This window comes from Pleurodeles waltl, chromosome 1_2, assembly GCF_031143425.1.
Source record: "Pleurodeles waltl isolate 20211129_DDA chromosome 1_2, aPleWal1.hap1.20221129, whole genome shotgun sequence".
Taxonomy (NCBI): Eukaryota; Metazoa; Chordata; class Amphibia; order Caudata; family Salamandridae; genus Pleurodeles; species Pleurodeles waltl.
In genome coordinates, this window is record NC_090437.1 from 99,593,684 (window position 1) to 99,614,120 (window position 20,437).

General features: G+C 43.9%; 1 protein-coding gene across 8 annotated transcripts in view; it reads left to right on the plus strand.

The window, feature by feature from the left end:
• LOC138297158 (tyrosine-protein phosphatase non-receptor type 9-like) overlaps nt 1–20,437 on the plus strand; it is a 766,145-nt gene that overhangs the window by 363,767 nt on the left and 381,941 nt on the right. For all 8 annotated transcript variants that reach the window (XM_069236649.1, XM_069236659.1, XM_069236681.1 and 5 more), the window contains one exon: nt 11,448–11,558. In XM_069236649.1, the coding sequence (XP_069092750.1) occupies nt 11,448–11,558 (111 nt within the window). The remainder of the gene's footprint in view (nt 1–11,447; nt 11,559–20,437) is intronic.

Genomic DNA, 20,437 nt, shown 5'->3' on the forward strand with positions numbered 1-20,437 from the left:
TGTCTTGATAAGGAGGCCCAGGTGGCTTCAATGCTCTGGTATCAAACCAGAGGTCCAGCAGGCCGTGCTTAACATGCGCTTTGATAAGGAACATCTTTTTGGGCCTCAAGTGGATTCTACTCTTGAGAAGCTGAAAAAAGACAGACACAACTAAAGCCATGGGTGCTCTACAGTACCCCACACAAAGGGGCATTTTTTGTCGTCCCACCTCCAGAGGTGGTTAAAGATCCACATCCTTAGAGGCGTCTACCTCCCAAACCAGACAGCCATCACCCACCTATTCTAGGGGTTTCTTAAGGGTGTCCTACAGAGGCAAAAACAACGGCAGAGGTAAGAGCACTGCCTCCTGAGGCTCTACCTCCACTGCTAAGCAGTGACTGTCTCCGTTCCCCCCCCCCTTCCACTCCACACCTGACGGTGGACAACTCCAAAATTTTCTTTCAGAATGTGCTAACATCACCACAGACCAATGGGTCCTTTCCATCATCCAACATGGTTATTGTCTGGAACTCATTACCACTCCTCCAAATATTCCCCCTTGCTCTCACAGACTATCCCACGAGCACCTCGCACTTCCCAAGCAAGGGGGTCAGTACCTTCTTCTCAAAGGGGCTATTGAGCCTCTTCCCTTACAACACCAGGGATCAGGGGTATAATCCTTAAATTTTCTAATTCCCAAAAAAGACGGCGCTCTCAGGCCTATTTTGGACCTCAGACCATTAAACCACTCATTCTCTCAGAACACTTTCATACGGTTACTCTTCAAGACATTATTCCACTTCTACAACAAGGCTACTTTATGACAGCCCTAGATCTAAAGGCCACCTACTTTCATATTCCCATCCAACCCTCCACACCAAAAGTACCTAAGATTTGTGGTTGCAGGCAAACATTACCAGTGCAAAGTCCTGCCTTTTAGAGTCATGACTGCTCCCAGAATCTTCACAAAGTGCTACACAGTAGTCGCAGCACACCTCAGAAAACAAAACATAAACATGATCCCTTACCTAGGTGATGGCTCATCAAAGCCAGCACAGTACCACAATGCCAATATCACACTCAGTTGACAGCAGACCTGCTCCATACGCTGGGATTCACAATCCACTTTGTCAACTCCCATCACCAATCTCTTGAGACACAGCCCAATCTAGAAGCTATTCTCATTGCAGAGTTGGGGCTAGCATACCCTAATCCGGCTCAGGTTCACAGATTTCAGCCTCTTCTTCCCCAGTATCAGGAGAATCGTACATACACAGTCAGGAATATCAGGCACCTGTTAGGGATAATGGCTTCCTGGATTGCCGTTGCTCCCAATGCTAGACTTCACATGCGTCCCGTACAGCAGCGTCTGTCTTGTTAATGGTCTCAGTCAGAGTCACCTGGAAGATCTAGTGTTAGACCTCCATACTCCCTTCTCTCTGCAATCGTGGAACACCTCCAACCTGTTGAAAGGGTGGCCTTTTCTGGACCCTGTGCCTCGGGTCAGTCTGACCACAGATGCATCACTGACGGGTTGGGACGCTTACCTTCAAGACCTCACAGTACAGGGCCTTTGTGATCTCAGGCACCAATCTCTACTTATCAGCCACCTCAAGTTTTAGGCAGTATTTCTAGCTCTGAAAGCATTTCTTTATCACCTTTCACACGATTTTCTTAGTCAGCAAGGGCAACATGACAGCCAAGTATTACCTACAGAAATAAGGGGGGGGAATATGGTCGTCTCAATTGTCACAACTCTATCAAACAATATGGAAGTGGACTGTCCACCATCACATTCACCTGATTGCAGAGTGTCTCCCAGGAACGGGCAAATACTATGCAGACCTGTTCAGTAGGATGCAGCAACAAGTTCATGAATGGGAACTCTACCTGCAAGTCCTTCAAAAATACTTCCTAAAGTGGGGAACACCGCAGATAGACCTTTTCGCCACAGCAGAAAACGCAAAATGCCCAAGCTTGGCCTGCATGTACCCATACCCTCTATCTGAGGGTAATGCTCTGTGGATCAACTAATCAGGGATATTTTCTTACGCTTTTCTACCTCTCCCTATCCATTTCATTCCATTTATGGTCAGGGGGATCAGGCAGACATCTCTCACCATGATCCTTGTAGCTACCACTTGGGCCCGTCAACCATGGTTCCCCACACTTCTTAGTAGTTCCCCATGAGAAGCTCCCAACAGGCCGGACCTTCTCGCTCAAAATCAAGGACAGATCCAACATCCAGGCCCCAAGTCACTCAACCTTCTGATATAGCTTCTGAGGTCATAGAGTTTGGTTACTTAGGATTGCCTGCGGAACGTATGGACATTCTTAGGAATGCTCGTAGACCTACAACCAGAGCATGTTATGCTGCAAAATGGAAACGTTTTGTTCGATGGCATATGTTGCTGCAGATACACATGTTTGTCACAGTCCGCTGCCTGGTGTTGGGCTTGGAGTATTACAAGTTGTTTTTCTTCGAAGAAGTCTTTTTTGGTCACGGGACCGAAGGACTCCTCCCTCTTCGGCTCCATTGCGCATGGGCGTCGACTCCATCTTAGATTGTTTTTTTCCGCTGTCGGGTTCGGACGTATTCCTTTTCGCTCCGTGTTTCGGTTCGGAAAGTTAGTCAGAATCTCGGAAGAAAGCGTTGGTATTGTTCCGTTCGGTATCGGGATAATTAGGTACATCGACACCGATCATCGGAAGACTTTGGGGTAGCTTCGATTCCCCCATCGGGGCCTGGTCGGCCCGACCGCGTGCGACATCGAAGCCGATGGAACGGACCCCGTTCCGTTTCTGCCCAAAATGTCACAGTAAGTATCCTTATACAGATCAGTACTTGGTCTGTAACTTGTGCTTGTCCCCCGAGCACAAGGAGGATACCTGTGAGGCCTGTCGAGCCTTCCGGTCCAGAAAAACACTCCGGGACCGAAGAGCCAGGCGTCTACAAATGGCGTCCACGCCGACAAAACAACGTTTCGACGACGAAGAGGAAACATTCTCGGTTCCGGAATCAGAATCCGGAGACTCCGACGTCGAACAACAGCAACAAACTGTGAGTAAGACGTCGAAAAGTAAAACCATCGACAAAACGAAAGCCCAGGGGACGCCACTGCCAACAGGCCATGGCTCGACCCATAAAACAGGCGACCCGTCGAAGGCGCCGAAAAAGGGCACGCCCATAGCGAAGACACCCGACTCCGGTCGAGGGACCGCCATGGAGCAACCTCGGAGCCGAGAAAGCGGCTCCGAGAGACAAAAACAAGATACCGGCACCGAAAAACATCGGCACCGAGAATCCATGCCGAAAGGAACAAAAATTCTGTCGGTGCCGAAACCGAAAAAAGATTCTCTCTCGGCGCCGAAAAATACCACACCTTCATCCTACTCAGAGGAACAAGGAATAAGTGGCCAGATGCACAGATTTGGACATGAGCTCCAAAGTGTAGAATCAGACTACACACAAAAGAGACTGTACATCCAGCAAGACACAGGGAAGATATCAACCCTTCCCCCAATAATGAGGAAAAGAAGGATCAGTCTCCTCAAGGATGACGCACAACCACAAGCCAAAGTGGTAAAAAAAGTCACGCCTCCGCCCTCTCCACTACAACAGGCATCGCCGGCGCAAACACCGCCACAAATGCACTCACCAGCGCAAACTACCATAAGTCAAGATGATCAGGATCAAGACGCTTGGGACCTATACGACACCCCAGTGCCGGACAATGATCCAGATTCATACCCCACAAAGCCGTCACCGCCAGAGGACAGTACCTCATACTCACAACTGGTGGCTAGGGCTGCAGAATTCCACAATGTCCAACTGCATTCAGATCCTATAGAGGATGATTTTTTATTTAACACCCTCTCGGCTACACATAGCCAATATCAATGTCTCCCAATGCTACCGGGGATGTTACGGCACGCAAAACAAATTTTTGAAGAGCCCGTAAAATCAAGAGCCATCACCCCAAGGGTGGATAAAAAATACAAACCACCACCCACAGATCCAGTGTTTATTACTTCGCAGTTACCACCTGACTCCGTAGTAGTAGGGGCAGCTCGCAAAAGAGCAAATTCCCATACATCTGGTGACGCCCCACCTCCGGACAAAGAAAGCAGAAAATTTGATGCGGCAGGAAAAAGAGTAGCATCACAGGCAGCCAACCAGTGGCGCATCGCAAATTCTCAAGCGCTGCTGGCCAGATATGACCGCGCTCACTGGGATGAGATGCAACTTCTCGTAGACCATCTTCCCCAAGAATACCAAAAAAGGGCGCAGCAAATAGTTGAAGAGGGACAAACGATCTCAAACAATCAAATCCGCTCTTCACTGGACGCAGCCGATACTGCAGCGAGAACAGTCAACACTGCTGTCACCATAAGGAGACACGCTTGGCTCCGCACTTCAGGCTTCAAACCTGAAATCCAGCAGGCTGTCCTTAATATGCCCTTCAACGAAAAACAACTTTTTGGCCCTGAAGTGGATACAGCCATTGAAAAACTTAAAAAGGATACAGACACGGCCAAGGCCATGGGCGCACTCTACTCCCCGCAGAGCAGAGGCTCTTTCAGAAAAACTCCATTTAGAGGGGGGTTTCGTGGCCAACCCACAGACACCACCAGCCAACAAACAAGAACCACACCATATCAGGGTTCCTTCCAAAGGGGAGGTTTCAGGGGATATAGGGGGGGTCAATTCCCAAGGAGTAGGGGAAGATTCCAGACTCCAAAAACACCTCCACCTAAACAGTGACTTTCAAGTCACGCAACCCCTTCACTCAACACCAGTGGGGGGAAGACTAAGCCAATTCTACCAATCTTGGCAACAGATTACAACAGACAATTGGGTATTAGCAATAATCAAACATGGCTATTGCATAGAATTCCACAACTTCCCACCAAACATCCCTCCCAAAACACGCAAAATGTCACCACAACATTTAGAACTTTTAGGACTAGAAGTTCAAGCACTACTGCAAAAGGATGCAATAGAGTTAGTACCAGTACAACAAAAAAACACAGGAGTTTACTCCCTGTACTTTCTAATTCCAAAAAAAGACAAAACATTAAGACCAATATTAGATCTCAGGACACTAAATACCTACATCATATCGGACCATTTTCACATGGTCACACTACAAGACATCATTCCACTGCTCAAACAGCAAGATTACATGACCACATTAGACCTAAAGGATGCGTACTTTCATATACCAATACACCCTTCTCACAGAAAGTACCTACGGTTCGTATTCAAAGGAATACATTACCAATTCAAGGTGTTGCCATTCGGAATAACAACTGCACCAAGAGTGTTCACAAAATGTCTAGCAGTAGTAGCAGCACACATCAGGAGACAACAGATACATGTGTTCCCTTACCTAGACGATTGGCTAATCAAGACCAACACAGTAAAAAAATGCGCAAACGACACCACATTTGTCATACAAACCCTTCACAAACTGGGGTTTTCCATCAACTATACAAAATCACACCTAGAACCGTGTCAGACACAACAATATCTAGGAGCAACCATCAACACATCAAAAGGAATTGCCACTCCAAGTCCACAAAGAGTGCAGGCATTCCACAAGGTAATAAGTGCTATGTTTCCAAACCAAAAGATACAAGCAAAATTTGTGCTAAAACTTCTAGGCATGATGTCATCATGCATAGCCATTGTCCCAAACGCAAGACTACACATGCGACCCTTACAACAGTGTCTAGCATCACAATGGTCACAGGCACAGGGTCAACTTCAAGATCTGGTGTTGGTAGACCGCCAAACATACCTCTCGCTTCTATGGTGGAACAGCAAAAATGTAAACAAAGGGCGGACATTTCAGGACCCAGTGCCTCAATACGTTATAACAACAGATGCTTCCATGACAGGGTGGGGAGCACACCTCAATCACCACAGCATTCAAGGACAATGGGATATACACGAAACAAAATTTCATATCAATTACCTAGAACTGTTAGCAGTATTTCTAGCGTTAAAAGCCTTCCAACCCATAATAACACACAAATACATTCTTGTCAAAACAGACAACATGACAACAATGTATTATTTAAACAAACAAGGAGGAACACACTCAACACAATTGTGCCTCCTAACACAAAAAATTTGGCAGTGGGCGATTCACAACAACATTCGCCTAATAGCACAATTTATTCCAGGAATACAAAACCAACTAGCAGACAACCTTTCGCGAGACCACCAACAAGTCCACGAATGGGAAATTCACCCCCAAGTTCTGAACAAGTACTTTCAAATTTGGGGAACACCCCAGATAGATTTGTTCGCAACAAAAGAAAACTCAAAATGCCAAAACTTCGCATCCAGGTACCCACACCGCAAATCACAAGGCAATGCTCTATGGATGAGTTGGTCAGGGATATTTGCGTACGCTTTTCCCCCTCTCCCTCTCCTTCCATATCTAGTAAACAAGTTGAGTCAAAACCAACTCAAACTCATACTGATAGCACCCACATGGGCAAGACAACCTTGGTATACAACTCTACTAGACCTTTCACTAGTACCGCATGTCAAACTACCCAACAGGCCAGATCTGTTAACACAACACAAACAACAGATCAGGCATCCAAACCCAGCATCATTGAATCTGGCAATTTGGCTCCTGAAATCCTAGAATTCGGACACTTAGACCTCACACAAGAATGCATGGAGGTCATAAAACAAGCTAGAAAACCTTCCACTAGACACTGCTATGCATCTAAGTGGAAACGATTTGTTTACTACTGCCATGCCAATCAAATCCAACCATTACATGCCTCTACTAAAGACATAGTAGGATACTTACTACATTTGCAAAAAGCAAATCTCGCTTTTTCGTCTATAAAAATACACCTCGCAGCAATATCTGCTTACCTACAAACTACTCATTCATCGTCTCTATTTAGAATACCAGTTATTAAAGCATTCATGGAAGGGCTAAAAAGAATTATACCACCAAGAACACCACCAGTTCCTTCATGGAATCTTAACATCGTCTTAACAAGACTCATGGGTCCACCTTTCGAACCCATGCATTCCTGTGAAATGCAATATCTAACCTGGAAGGTCGCATTTCTCATTGCAATCACATCCCTCAGAAGAGTAAGTGAAATACAGGCATTTACCATACAAGAACCATTTATTCAAATACACAACAATAAAATAGTTCTAAGAACAAATCCAAAATTTCTGCCAAAGGTAATCTCACCATTCCATTCAAATCAAACAGTAGAATTGCCAGTGTTCTTCCCACAACCAAATTCTGTGGCTGAAAGGGCACTACATACATTAGACATCAAAAGAGCACTAATGTATTACATTGACAGAACAAAGCTAATCAGGAAAACAAAACAACTGTTCATAGCTTTTCAAAAACCACACATAGGAAATCCAATCTCTAAACAAGGCATTGCTAGATGGATAGTCAGATGTATTCAAACATGCTATCTTAAAGCCAAAAGAGAATTGCCTATTACACCAAAGGCACACTCAACCAGAAAGAAAGGTGCTACAATGGCCTTTCTAGGAAACATTCCTATGAGCGAAATATGTAAGGCTGCAACCTGGTCTACGCCTCATACGTTTACTAAACACTACTGTGTAGACGTACTAAATGCACAACAAGCTACAGTGGGCCAAGCTGTACTAAGAACATTATTCCAAACTACTTCAACTCCTACAGGCTAAACCACCGCTTTTAGGGGAGGTAACTGCTTTATAGTCTATGCCAAACATGTGTATCTGCAGCAACATATGCCATCGAACTGAAAATGTCACTTACCCAGTGTACATCTGTTCGTGGCATTAGTCGCTGCAGATTCACATGTACCCTCCCACCTCCCCGGGAAGCCTGTAGCCGTTTAGAAGTAGATCATAAATCTTAAACATCTGTACATTTGTAAATAATTATTATAAACTCTTAACGTACATACATATTCACTCCATTGCATGGGCACTATTTATAGCAAACAACTCCATCCTCACCCTCTGCGGGGAAAACAATCTAAGATGGAGTCGACGCCCATGCGCAATGGAGCCGAAGAGGGAGGAGTCCTTCGGTCCCGTGACCAAAAAAGACTTCTTCGAAGAAAAACAACTTGTAATACTCCGAGCCCAACACCAGGCAGCGGACTGTGCCAAACATGTGAATCTGCAGCGACTAATGCCACGAACAGATGTACACTGGGTAAGTGACATTTTCATTATGCTACTGCCAACCCAAACATATTAATCCCATTAAAGCAACTGTCCAACACATCATTTGTTATTTGCTCCATTTACACAAAGCAAATTTAGCTTACACTTCCATTCTTTTACATCTCACAGCTATAGCTGCAAATCTGCAGAACAGACAACATACTTCCTTGTTCTGAATCACAGTCATCGAAGCTTTCATGAAAGGCCTTAAAAGGGTTTTTCCACACAGAGTGCCTACTGCACCATCCTGGAACCTCAATATTGTGCTTACCAGATTCGTGGACCCTTCTTTTGAGCCAATTAATTTATGTCCTTTTCAGTACCTTTCTTGGAAAGTGGCTTTCTTAGTTGCCATCACATCACTAGGACGTGTTAGTGAGCTCCAGGCCCTAACATTGGAAGAACCTTTCTTCCAGATAAGGTGGTCCTTTTGCACAAACCCGAAGTCCCTTCCTAAAGTGGCTTCTCAATTCCATATCAACCAGTCCATTAAGCAACCAGTCTTCTTTCTGCAGCCTGACTCATTTACAGAAAGAGCTTTCCACGCTCTAGATGTTAAACAGGCACCTATGTTTTACATTGACAAAACCAAAGAATTTAGGGAAACTAAATAGTTCCTTATAGCTTTTTCACTACCTCACAAAGGTAGTCCAGTATCCAAAAATAGCGTGGCTAGTAAAGTTAAACAAACTTGCTATACCAAAGAGGCAGTTACCTGTTACTCCTAGAGCACATTCTACTAGGAGAAAAGGAGCCACTATGGCTTTCTTTGAAAACATACCTATAGCTACATGGTCTACACCACATACATTTACAAAGCATTACTGTGTGGATGTACTAGCACATCAGCAAGCCAATGTAGGTCAGGCTGTGCTACTAACACTTTTCCTGTCAACTGCAACTCCCACAGGCTAGCCCTCACTTTTATAGAGACTGCTTTAAAGATCTATGCGGGGCATGTGTATCTACAGCCACTCATGCCATTGAATGAAAATGTTACTTACGCAGTAAGCATATGTTCCTGGCATGTAGTGCCATAAATTCACATGCGCACCCTCTCCGGGCGCCAATGGCCGTTCCAGTTACTTCATATTTGTACATACTTGTACATGTGTAGTTACATTTAAATGGACATCTCTTTCTCTATACTTCCTCTACATTCCTTGTCTCACCCACCTGGGTGGAAACAATCTAACAAAGGATTTGATGCCCATGCGCAGTATCATCTTTGAAGAAAAACAACACTCTGGACCTAACACTAGATGGCAGGAGTATGCAGAGCATGTTTGTTTTGCCAGGAACGGACAGGAATGCTTTTGTCACATAGAAAGATTGTGACTGTGTAACCCTAAGGGATTGGTTCCAAGGGTGTGCAGCTCAGGTCACAGGTGAACATCTGAAATATGACTGTGGATTATCAGAGTTGGAGATATTCCACTATCTCTAGGTCTGATACTGGGTACAAAACCTATTTATAAAGTTTGGAGCAGTGATGGTGGTTTTGCTGTTTTAGAGATTGACGATCAGCTTTATGACAGGAAACTGTTGCATTTCTAAAATATATCACAATCTTAACACCAAAGGAACACATCAGTTCTTATCCTTCCAGTTGTCATGTGAAAGTTAACTGGCTATACATTTAGACCAGTGGGAGAACATATTGAATAAGACAAACAACTTTGCTAAATGTGCTGAAGCAAGGGAGATCTTGTAAAAGTTATAGTATAGTTAGACATCCCACTGCAGGGGCTCCATTTTATCAATAGGGCTCGACTGACCAGTGATTAAATGGTGCTGAAAGATAGGTTAACCTGGCGTACTGGAGTACCCAGAATGCTTTAAATCTGCTGTTGTAGGGGTGGGCAGAGCTGAACACGATATAGGGGTGAATGTTTAGTTCAGATTCTCCACATCCACTACAGGGGCAAAACATCCATGTAGATGAGGTTAAGGGGGAGTCATACTCGTGCTATGATCGTGCCCTACCTTGACCCATTATTGGGAAGGAGTGTTGAGTGTGGTTGAAGCAGTCCCAAAAACAAAAGTAGTGGCTTATCCGAAGATCATCTGCTAGTTAGCATTTTGACAGCCACATACCTGCTATATAAGGCAATATCCTATTCCTTCTGTTGCTGGAACCAAAAAAAGTTAATCTATCCCTATTGGGCGCACAGACCCTTGCATTGAGCAGTGCCAGGCTGCCAAAGATATTAGGCAAATGCTGCATGAATAAAATGGTTACATTTGCAAAGGGGCTGGAGTTGGCCTTTCATAAACAAGGGAGCATTCTCATAGCGTATCTGATCAATGGGTTTAGGTTGGCATTTGGAAAGCCTCATTAAGTTTCCAATATAAGCCCAGAAGAAGCTATTAAAAATTGTAGTTTATGCATGATCTAAAGAAATGTTGCTGAAGGGTCTGTTGGGTAGATAGTTTGGGGTTGGGGGGAGGGGGCTTCAGGGAAGTGGCTCATGGAATATTCTTTGTTGACGAATGGTATGACTATATTTTGTAAAATTCAGTGAAAATGTATTGACACTTAAATTTGAGCTTGCCTCTCATTGTTTTGTGTCAGAAACTCTCAAGTATGTTATGCTTAGAAGAATAAAGCAGCACCATCTCTTTCATTTATTTAAATTTCACTGTAGTCTTGCCTTCACAAGTTCCCTTCCTCTAAATTACTTTGACGACTACAGGAACGTCTCCTCAATTCTCAAACTCTTAGATATCCCTGGAGAGCTTAACATGCCACCTTGCTTCTGACTGTGGTTTCCTGTAGCATTACATGATAAGCACGGGGCTCTAATACTGGAAGTTTCACAGATTGACTATAAAATAAAGGAAATACTGAGCATATGCAGCTGAAGTCATAGCACGCCTTGCGTAACGATGTGTTGCCCAGAGCCTTAGTATGTTTTAGGACATTTTCAATCCGACCAGTAGGTGACACATAGCCTAATGTTTAGGAATAGTAGGGTGCACAAAAGGAGAGACAGTACTTTTTTGCTAGTTCAAAGTTTTTAATAGATTCTAGTGAATTCATTTTCATAGATAGGCACGATATTGTTTACAATAAAACAGCTTTTAAAGTACAAATGTTTTTGAAAAAGCTAACAGCTAAAAAATGTTTTTGTCTTTAAGCATGATGGCTTGAATGAAGCACATGAAATAGCCGAAAGTTATGATAGTTCTAATAACCTGTTAATCTGCATATACATATATATATTTTGTTTTAACTTAGGGTGCCTTTCCTGCCCGATTGAAGTGTGTCTTTATTGTGTCATCACCGCTTTGGTTTCGAGCACCATTTACAGTCTTACGACTTTTTGTTAGAGAAAAGCTACGAGAAAGGGTAATATGTTCCTTCTTATTCTAAATATTTTTTACTGGAATATGCTAAACTGTTGTATAGTGAAATACCTATTCCGTAGTGAACTTCCATTATTGCTCCCCATCTAGCAAAGCAGAAAATTTGACGCTTCTAAAATTGCTTGTTTCTAATTTCGCTTTGGAAAACAAATGCATGTCTGTCCTACTCTATTGCACAGTAGTGCTTGGGATGATTGAACTGGCAAGGAAAATTATCTTGCATGCACAAAAACCTATGATTCAGAAAATCACCGGCTTTGCAACGCAAAACCACCACTCACAATGTATTAAAGGTACTTTCGGAGTCAGAAAAGTATTTGACTCACAAATTGCCTTTGCAGATCATTTCAGAACCAAAGATAAAGGACTTAAAAAGGGTGTCCCACTGCTATTTGTAACTTGTAATCCACTGTATCACTGGTTTGTAATTGTGGTTGCAAACTAATGATCAGTTACCAATATCTGACATAGGTTTACGGTGGAAGCCATGTCTGTGGGGTTAAGGGCACTTTTCACCTTATGAATCATGGCAGTCTGACTCTGGGGCAATGGGGCAGACTAGTTGAGGGCACCACTGCATGCTCACTCCTGATATTGTTTACTGATTGGTGAATTAATTTTGAAAACATTGCTTGTTCCTAGAATAACGACCGTGATTGACTCCCTCATTTGAGGAGACTTGACCAATCCTCCATTGACTCAGAAGCTGCTTTTTACTTCAAGAAGGCTGAATAGCCTTTGCAAGTTCACCGCTAGCAATTCGGATGCCAAATACCCCAGTGACTACTTTTGTGCTCCATCTTCTTGTCTACAGGGTAGTGGCCTGACAAACCAAGACAAGGATCTGAATCCTAAGATGGATGTTCTGCTGGCATGATGAAATGGTTGAAAAGGGAGAATGACTTGTGTACCATTCAAATTATATTGAAAGATTGTTCATGCCTATAATGCCAGCCAACCTGCTGCCCTAAAGCAGCAGCTCAGTCAAATTGTATACCAAAACATTTCCTATACATGTAACAGAATTAAAGTCACCTCAAATGAGTCAGTCTTACCAGCACAGTTGTCTTCAATAAGCTTGGTAAACAGTTGTACACTTCATCCAAGGGGAATAAGTGTAGGCCTTAATGTTTCTCACAGTGCACAGCCGATCTGTGTCCCGGAAATGATTATGTACCTGCTCTGATGAGCCAATATAGTTGTATTGATAATGAAGAGACACACACATTTGAGTTGTATTATGACCCTCTTCAAGCCGCTACTGAAACCTATGAGTAGGACCCTGACATAACCAAGATGCAGAAGTAAGTCACAAGTAGCACCCACAAGGTTTCCGGTACCGCTGGACAAATTGCTGAACTGTGCTTTATTAATCTTATCATGGGACCTGTTCACATACTACATATGCACACTGAAGCTGCCCACGTCGGTGTGAACACTTTTGTCCACCATCCAGGTTGATACCTAAATATTTCACCCTGAACCTCGGTGTGCCATAACTAACCTACATAACCCAGGTATAACCAGAACCTCAACCCTCTCATCTCCCCTGCTACACTTCCATCACAGAACCATATGTTCGATGGCATATGTTGCTGCAGATACACATGTTTGGCACAGTCCGCTGCCTGGTGTTGGGCTCGGAGTATTACAAGTTGTTTTTCTTCGAAGAAGTCTTTTTTGGTCACGGGACCGAAGGACTCCTCCCTCTTCGGCTCCATTGCGCATGGGCGTCGACTCCATCTTAGATTGTTTTTTTCCGCTGTCGGGTTCGGACGTATTCCTTTTCGCTCCGTGTTTCGGTTCGGAAAGTTAGTCAGAATCTCGGAAGAAAGCGTCGGTATTGTTCCGTTCGGTATCGGGATAGTTAGGTACATCGACACCGATCATCGGAAGACTTTGGGGTAGCTTCGATTCCCCCATCGGGGCCTGGTCGGCCCGACCGCGTGCGACATCGAAGCCGATGGAACGGACCCCGTTCCGTTTCTGCCCAAAATGTCACAGTAAGTATCCTTATACAGATCAGCACTTGGTCTGTAACTTGTGCTTGTCCCCCGAGCACAAGGAGGATACCTGTGAGGCCTGTCGAGCCTTCCGGTCCAGAAAAACACTCCGGGACCGAAGAGCCAGGCGTCTACAAATGGCGTCCACGCCGACAAAACAACGTTTCGACGACGAAGAGGAAACATTCTCGGTTCCGGACTCAGAATCCGGAGACTCCGACGTCGAACAACAGCAACAAACTGTGAGTAAGACGTCGAAAAGTAAAACCATCGACAAAACGAAAGCCCAGGGGACGCCACTGCCAACAGGCCATGGCTCGACCCATAAAACAGGCGACCCGTCGAAGGCGCCGAAAAAGGGCACGCCCATAGCGAAGACACCCGACTCCGGTCGAGGGACCGCCATGGAGCAACCTCGGAGCCGAGAAAGCGGCTCCGAGAGACAAAAACAAGATACCGGCACCGAAAAACATCGGCACCGAGAATCCATGCCGAAAGGAACAAAAATTCGGTCGGTGCCGAAACCGAAAAAAGATTCTCTCTCGGCGCCGAAAAATACCACACCTTCATCCTACTCAGAGGAACAAGGAATAAGTGGCCAGATGCACAGATTTGGACTAGAGCTCCAAAGTGTAGAATCAGACTACACACAAAAGAGACTGTACATCCAGCAAGACACAGGGAAGATATCAACCCTTCCCCCAATAATGAGGAAAAGAAGGATCAGTCTCCTCAAGGATGACGCACAACCACAAGCCAAAGTGGTTAAAAAAAGTCACGCCTCCGCCCTCTCCACTACAACAGGCATCGCCGGCACAAACACCGCCACAAATGCACTCACCAGCGCAAACTACCATAAGTCAAGATAATCAGGATCAAGACGCTTGGGACCTATACGACACCCCAGTGCCGGACAATGATCCAGATTCATACCCCACAAAGCCGTCACCGCCAGAGGACAGTACCTCATACTCACAACTGGTGGCTAGGGCTGCAGAATTCCACAATGTCCAACTGCATTCCGATCCTATAGAGGATGATTTTTTATTTAACACCCTCTCGGCTACACATAGCCAATATCAATGTCTCCCAATGCTACCGGGGATGTTACGGCACGCAAAACAAATTTTTGAAGAGCCCGTAAACTCAAGAGCCATCACCCCAAGGGTGGATAAAAAATACAAACCACCACCCACAGATCCAGTGTTTATTACTTCGCAGTTACCACCTGACTCCGTAGTAGTAGGGGCAGCTCGCAAAAGAGCAAATTCCCATACATCTGGCGACGCCCCACCTCCGGACAAAGAAAGCAGAAAATTTGATGCGGCAGGAAAAAGAGTAGCATCACAGGCAGCCAACCAGTGGCGCATCGCAAATTCTCAAGCGCTGCTGGCCAGATATGACCGCGCTCACTGGGATGAGATGCAACTTCTCGTAGACCATCTTCCCCAAGAATACCAAAAAAGGGCGCAGCAAATAGTTGAAGAGGGACAAACGATCTCAAACAATCAAATCCGCTCTTCACTGGACGCAGCCGATACTGCAGCGAGAACAGTCAACACTGCTGTCACCATAAGGAGACACGCTTGGCTCCGCACTTCAGGCTTCAAACCTGAAATCCAGCAGGCTGTCCTTAATATGCCCTTCAACGAAAAACAACTTTTTGGCCCTGAAGTGGACACAGCCATTGAAAAACTTAAAAAGGACACAGACACGGCCAAGGCCATGGGCGCACTCTACTCCCCGCAGAGCAGAGGCTCTTTTAGAAAAACTCCATTTAGAGGGGGGTTTCGTGGCCAACCCACAGACACCACCAGCCAACAAACAAGAACCACACCATATCAGGGTTCCTTCCAAAGGGGAGGTTTCAGGGGATATAGAGGGGGTCAATTCCCAAGGAGTAGGGGAAGATTCCAGACTCCAAAAACACCTCCACCTAAACAGTGACTTTCAAGTCACGCAACCCCTTCACTCAACACCAGTGGGGGGAAGACTAAGCCAATTCTACCAATCTTGGCAACAGATTACAACAGACAATTGGGTATTAGCAATAATCCAACATGGCTATTGCATAGAATTCCACAAATTCCCACCAAACATCCCTCCCATAACACGCAAAATGTCACCACAACATTTAGAACTTTTAGGACTAGAAGTTCAAGCACTACTGCAAAAGGATGCAATAGAGTTAGTACCAGTACAACAAAAAAACACAGGAGTTTACTCCCTGTACTTTCTAATTCCAAAAAAAGACAAAACATTAAGACCAATATTAGATCTCAGGACACTAAATACCTACATCATATCGGACCATTTTCACATGGTCACACTACAAGACATCATTCCACTGCTCAAACAGCAAGATTACATGACCACATTAGACCTAAAGGATGCGTACTTTCATATACCAATACACCCTTCTCACAGAAAGTACCTACGGTTCGTATTCAAAGGAATACATTACCAATTCAAAGTGTTGCCATTCGGAATAACAACTGCACCAAGAGTGTTCACAAAATGTCTAGCAGTAGTAGCAGCACACATCAGGAGACAACAGATACATGTGTTCCCTTACCTAGACGATTGGCTAATCAAGACCAACACAGTAAAAAAATGCGCAAACAACACCACATATGTCATACAAACCCTTCACAAACTGGGGTTTTCCATCAACTATACAAAAGCACACCTAGAACCGTGTCAGACACAACAATATCTAGGAGCAACCATCAACACATCAAAAGGAATTGCCACTCCAAGTCCACAAAGAGTGCAGGCATTCCACAAGGTAATAAGTGCTATGTTTCCAAACCAAAAGATACAAGCAAAATTTGTGCTAAAACTTCTAGGCATGATGTCATCATGCATAGCCATTGTCCCAAACGCAAGACTACACATGCGACCCTTACAACAGTGTCTAGCATCACAATGGTCACAGGCACAGGGTCAACTTCAAGATCTGGTGTTGGTAGACCGCCAAACATACCTCTCGCTTCTATGGTGGAACAGCAAAAATTTAAACAAAGGGCGGACATTTCAGGACCCAGTGCCTCAATACGTTATAACAACAGATGCTTCCATGACAGGGTGGGGAGCACACCTCAATCACCACAGCATTCAAGGACAATGGGATATACACCAAACAAAATTTCATATCAATTACCTAGAACTGTTAGCAGTATTTCTAGCGTTAAAAGCCTTCCAACCCATAATAACACACAAATACATTCTTGTCAAAACAGACAACATGACAACAATGTATTATTTAAACAAACAAGGAGGAACACACTCAACACAATTGTGCCTCCTAACACAAAAAATTTGGCAGTGGGCGATTCACAACAACATTCGCCTAATAGCACAATTTATTCCAGGAATACAAAACCAACTAGCAGACAACCTTTCGCGAGACCACCAACAAGTCCACGAATGGGAAATTCACCCCCAAGTTCTGAACAAGTACTTTCAAATTTGGGGAACACCCCAGATAGAGTTGTTCGCAACAAAAGAAAACTCAAAATGCCAAAACTTCGCATCCAGGTACCCACACCGCGAATCACAAGGCAATGCTCTATGGATGAGTTGGTCAGGGATATTTGCATACGCTTTTCCCCCTCTCCCTCTCCTTCCATATCTAGTAAACAAGTTGAGTCAAAACCAACTCAAACTCATACTGATAGCACCCACATGGGCAAGACAACCTTGGTATACAACTCTACTAGACCTTTCACTAGTACCGCATGTCAAACTACCCAACAGACCAGATCTGTTAACACAACACAAACAACAGATCAGGCATCCAAACCCAGCATCATTGAATCTGGCAATTTGGCTCCTGAAATCCTAGAATTCGGACACTTAGACCTCACACAAGAATGCATGGAGGTCATAAAACAAGCTAGAAAATCTTCCACTAGACACTGCTATGCATCTAAGTGGAAAAGATTTGTTTACTACTGCCATGCCAATCAAATACAACCATTACATGCCTCTACGAAAGACATAGTAGGATACTTACTACATTTGCAAAAAGCAAATCTCGCTTTTTCATCTATAAAAATACACCTCGCAGCAATATCTGCTTACCTACAAACTACTCATTCATCGTCTCTATTTAGAATACCAGTTATTAAAGCATTCATGGAAGGGCTAAAAAGAATTATACCACCAAGAACACCACCAGTTCCTTCATGGAATCTTAACATCGTCTTAACAAGACTCATGGGTCCACCTTTCGAACCCATGCATTCCTGTGAAATGCAATATCTAACCTGGAAAGTCGCATTTCTCATTGCAATCACATCCCTCAGAAGAGTAAGTGAAATACAGGCATTTACCATACAAGAACCATTTATTCAAATACACAACAATAAAATAGTTCTCAGAACGAATCCAAAATTTCTGCCAAAAGTAATCTCACCATTCCATTTAAATCAAACAGTAGAATTGCCAGTGTTCTTCCCACAACCAAATTCCGTGGCTGAAAGGGCACTACATACATTAGACATCAAAAGAGCACTAATGTACTACATTGACAGAACAAAGATAATCAGGAAAACAAAACAACTGTTCATAGCTTTTCAAAAACCACACATAGGAAATCCAATCTCTAAACAAGGCATTGCTAGATGGATAGTCAGATGTATTCAAACATGCTATCTTAAAGCCAAAAGAGAATTGCCTATTACACCAAAGGCACACTCAACCAGAAAGAAAGGTGCTACAATGGCCTTTCTAGGAAACATTCCTATGAGCGAAATATGTAAGGCTGCAACCTGGTCTACGCCTCATACGTTTACTAAACACTACTGTGTAGACGATACTAAATGCACAACAAGCTACAGTGGGCCAAGCTGTACTAAGAACATTATTCCAAACTACTTCAACTCCTACAGGCGAAACCACCGCTTTTAGGGGAGGTAACTGCTTTATAGTCTATGCCAAACATGTGTATCTGCAGCAACATATGCCATCGAACTGAAAATGTCACTTACCCAGTGTACATCTGTTCGTGGCATTAGTCGCTGCAGATTCACATGTACCCTCCCACCTCCCCGGGAAGCCTGTAGCCGTTTAGAAGTAGATCATAAATCTTAAACATCTGTACATTTGTAAATAATTATTATAAACTCTTAACGTACATACATATTCACTCCATTGCATGGGCACTATTTATAGCAAACAACTCCATCCTCACCCTCTGCGGGGAAAACAATCTAAGATGGAGTCGACGCCCATGCGCAATGGAGCCGAAGAGGGAGGAGTCCTTCGGTCCCGTGACCAAAAAAGACTTCTTCGAAGAAAAACAACTTGTAATACTCCGAGCCCAACACCAGGCAGCGGACTGTGCCAAACATGTGAATCTGCAGCGACTAATGCCACGAACAGATGTACACTGGGTAAGTGACATTTTCATTCCCCTCACTTAAACCCACAATGTACCAATGAAAATGGGTTTAGTTTGAAGACGCCACAACTAACACAGCCACCCCTCTGGATCCACAAAATCAGGAATTACACATTATATCATAAACCCTCTGACCATTTTGGAACAGCATACCAGAATGACCTTTGCTGCAGACTGCATACCACCCACCCCCTGTATATGTCTTGCAAGCTCATCACTGTAGTGCGGCTAGTCAAGTTGAATATCAAGCTGGAGTAGGTTAGCTCTAGCCAGCCTGGGAACAAACCTCTGCCAGCATTTAGGAGTTTTGTACTCAACCAGTCTATTAGCCTTAGCCACTGTGATTAATAATTTTTTTCATAAGTCTTTTGATTCAAGTTTTACATCTTAATCCAATTTCATACCATACATTTTAGACATAACAAAAACAGTGAAGGTTACATCCCTGCAATCATTAGTTCCACCAATCCACATATGGGAGTACAGTACATGTGTGTCTTCAGTAACATCGAATACAGTGTACATGAGTGGGATGGGAGCATGGCTGCGATAACGGGGTCCCTCAGAGCACCAATCATCTAAGCACGTGTCAGTGTAGATTTGCAGAAAAGTTCTGGTATTCCCATAATGATTCACTATTCATATCAGAGCAGTTGCAGCATAAAGATAAGATTTACCTTTTTTTTTTGGGGGGGGGTAACTTGGAATAACAGTTGGTAACAACAATGGTTTCAACAATTAACTGTGATCAATCATGATAGGCAAATTGAGGTTTGATAATCACTCAGAAGTGTGTGCAGGAAGATACTGAGTCAAGATCATCTTGTATGTCCACCATGCATATATCTAGTTAACCTGGCAAGCCACCTGTCCCATAACCCTGGCACTAAGTCTTCACATGCTCTGCTTAGGTTTTACAGTGCTGGACCCTCCAGTGAGGCAAGCACCAAGCAAATTGGTTGCACAGGGTGAAAGGAAAAATCTGTTCCACTGCCCTGTCCAATGGTGCTCAAGTCATCAAAGGAAAACCTTTTCAATTTGAAGAGTACTTTGTTTGGTTGGATGTAGATGTTGGTAATCCAAAATCATTCCCTACAGCTTCTTTTTGAATCCTAGAGTTTGCACACTTAGCAGGGCACAAAGAATGCATACATTGATGGAGATAAGGACACCTACAGCAAGAAAAGGCTTACCAGAAATGTGTAAACTATAAGTGATAAGTTGGGCTTACAAGATATTGGTCAACTACCTACAAAGGTATCCATTTTCTATTGTCTTCTTGATCCATCCAGTAATAGACTGGTATTATCCAAAGTATATTTGTCAGCAATGACTGCAAAATGTTCACTGTTGAGAATTCCTTGAAGGCTTAAAGATGGCATTCCCACTTAGTAACATACCATCGTGAACAAGAGCGAATGTGATCTAATAAACAGATTGATGGGACCTAAC